The sequence below is a fragment of the Panthera pardus genome, unplaced genomic scaffold, assembly GCF_024362965.1.
Source record: "Panthera pardus isolate Hobbes unplaced genomic scaffold, ASM2436296v1 HiC_scaffold_25, whole genome shotgun sequence".
In the NCBI taxonomy this organism is placed as follows: domain Eukaryota; kingdom Metazoa; phylum Chordata; class Mammalia; order Carnivora; family Felidae; genus Panthera; species Panthera pardus.
Window position 1 is genome coordinate 83430300 of NW_026526821.1, and position 2208 is coordinate 83432507.

Sequence of the window (2208 nt, forward strand, 5' to 3'; positions counted from 1 at the left end):
GAGCTTATAGCTCTCAGAAACAATACACCTGTCAGTTTCCATCAACTATAGCAATCCATGCAGAAGACAAGAGGCCCCTCAAAGCAGGAGGGGTATTGTTTTAGGTCCAATTTTTCTTATTGTTCTCAAAATCATTGTAAGGTGGACAGGGTTTTGTGAAGGCTTTCTTTCCCCCAGCTCTAAGAAACCACAAGGAAGGAATTCATTGACAACTGTTACTGTTTATCATCATTATTATTATTATTCTTTTTTAAAGTACAGGTTTCGCTACATAATCAGCCTTAGTAAAGCCTGTCTAGTTCCGATTCATGCGAGATGTTTCCTGACCAGTGCGGTGTGCTCTTGTGCTCTTGGTAGAGAATGTTTCAGGGAACAAAAGTGCTTCTTCAGACCAGACCTCAAATAACAGTTTTATTTTTTCAAATACATAAGACCTCAGTAGGCGGACCTGATAACAGTGGCGATGAAAGGAAAATAGTCACAAAATGTGAGTTTCCAGCATGACATCTCTCATTTTATTCTCTTCTGCGCGAATCGAAAGTATTCAGAACTATGTTCCCTTAATCACAATGTTCCCTGGCTTTCATAGGATTGCCACAGCCAGAACCCCACTATTGCTTTCTCATAATATTTTCTTTTTGTTTCTTTCTTTTGAATTTCTACAGGGCTGCAAAGTATGCCAGGGGAGTATGTAGCTCGGGGTGGTCCAATGGGTGTGAGTATGGGACAGCCAAGTTATACCCAACCCCAGATGCCCCCCCATCCTGCTCAGCTGCGTCATGGGCCCCCCATGCATACGTACATTCCTGGACACCCTCACCACCCAACAGTGATGATGCATGGAGGACCGCCCCACCCTGGAATGCCAATGTCAGCATCAAGCCCCACGGTTCTTAATACAGGAGACCCAACAATGAGTGGACAAGTCATGGACATTCATGCTCAGTAGCTTAAGGGAATATGCATTGTCTGCAATGGTGACTGATTTCAAATCATGTTTTTTCTGCAATGACTGTGGAGTTCCATTCTTGGCATCTACTTTGGACCAAGGAGCATCCCTAATTCTTCATAGGGACTCTTAAAAAGCAGGAAATACCAACCGAAGTCAATTTGGGGGACATGCTAAATAACTATATAAGACATTAAGAGAACAAAGAGTGAAATATTGTAAATGCTATTATACTGTTATCCATATTACGTTGTTTCTTATAGATTTTTTAAAAAAAATGTGAAATTTTTCCACACTATGTGTGTTGTTTCCATAGCTCTTCACTTCCTCCAGAAGCCTCCTTACATTAAAAAGCCTTACAGTTATCCTGCAAGGGACAGGAAGGTCTGATTTGCAGGATTTTTAGAGCATTAAAATAACTATCAGGCAGAAGAATCTTTCTTCTTGCCTAGGATTTCAGCCATGCGCGCTCTCTATTTCTCTCTCTCTCTCTCTCTCTCTCTCTCTCTCTTTCTCTCTTTTCCTCTCTTTCCCTCTCTCTAGCCTGGGGCTTGAATTTGCATGTCTAATTCATTTACTCACCATATTTGAATTGGCCTGAACAGATGTAAATCGGGAAGGATGGGAAAAACTGCAGTCATCAACAATGATTAATCAGCTGTTGCAGGCAGTGTCTTAAGGAGACTGGTAGGAGGAGGCATGGAAACCGAAAGGCCGTGTGTTTAGAAGCCTAATTGTCACATCAAGCATCATTGTCCCCATGCAACAACCACCACCTTATACATCACTTCCTGTTTTATGCAGCTCAAAAACATAGACTGAAGATTTATTTTTAATATGTTGACTTTATTTCTGAGCAAAGCATCGGTCATGTGTGTATTTTTCCATAGTCCCACCTTGGAGCATTTATGTAGACATTGTAAATAAATTTTGTGCAAAAAGGACTGGAAAAATGAACTGTATTATTGCAATTTTTTTTGTAAAAGTAGCAGTTTGGTATGAGTTGGCATGCATACAAGATTTACTAAGTGGGATAAGCTAATTATACTTTTTGTTGTGGATAAACAAATGCTTGTTGATAGCCTTTTTCTATCAAGAAACCAAGGAGCTAATTATTAATAACAATCATTGCACACTGAGTCTTAGCGTTTCTGACGGAAACAGTTTGGATTGTATAATAACGCCAAGCCCAGTTGTAGTAACGTTTGAGTGCAGTAATGAAATCTGAATCTAAAATAAAAACAAGATTATTTTTGTCA

The 2208-nt window shown here is 39.9% G+C and overlaps 1 protein-coding gene across 3 annotated transcripts in view; it reads left to right on the top strand.

The window, feature by feature from the left end:
* The window catches only part of MEIS1 (Meis homeobox 1), a 137587-nt gene extending 135379 nt beyond the window's left edge, over positions 1-2208 (top strand). For 2 of the 3 annotated variants that reach the window (XM_053890751.1, XM_053890750.1), the window contains exon 12: positions 666-2208. In XM_053890751.1, the coding sequence (XP_053746726.1) occupies positions 666-949 (284 nt within the window). In that variant the 3' untranslated portion in view covers positions 950-2208. The remainder of the gene's footprint in view (positions 1-665) is intronic. The other variant, XM_053890752.1, reaches the window with a different exon arrangement.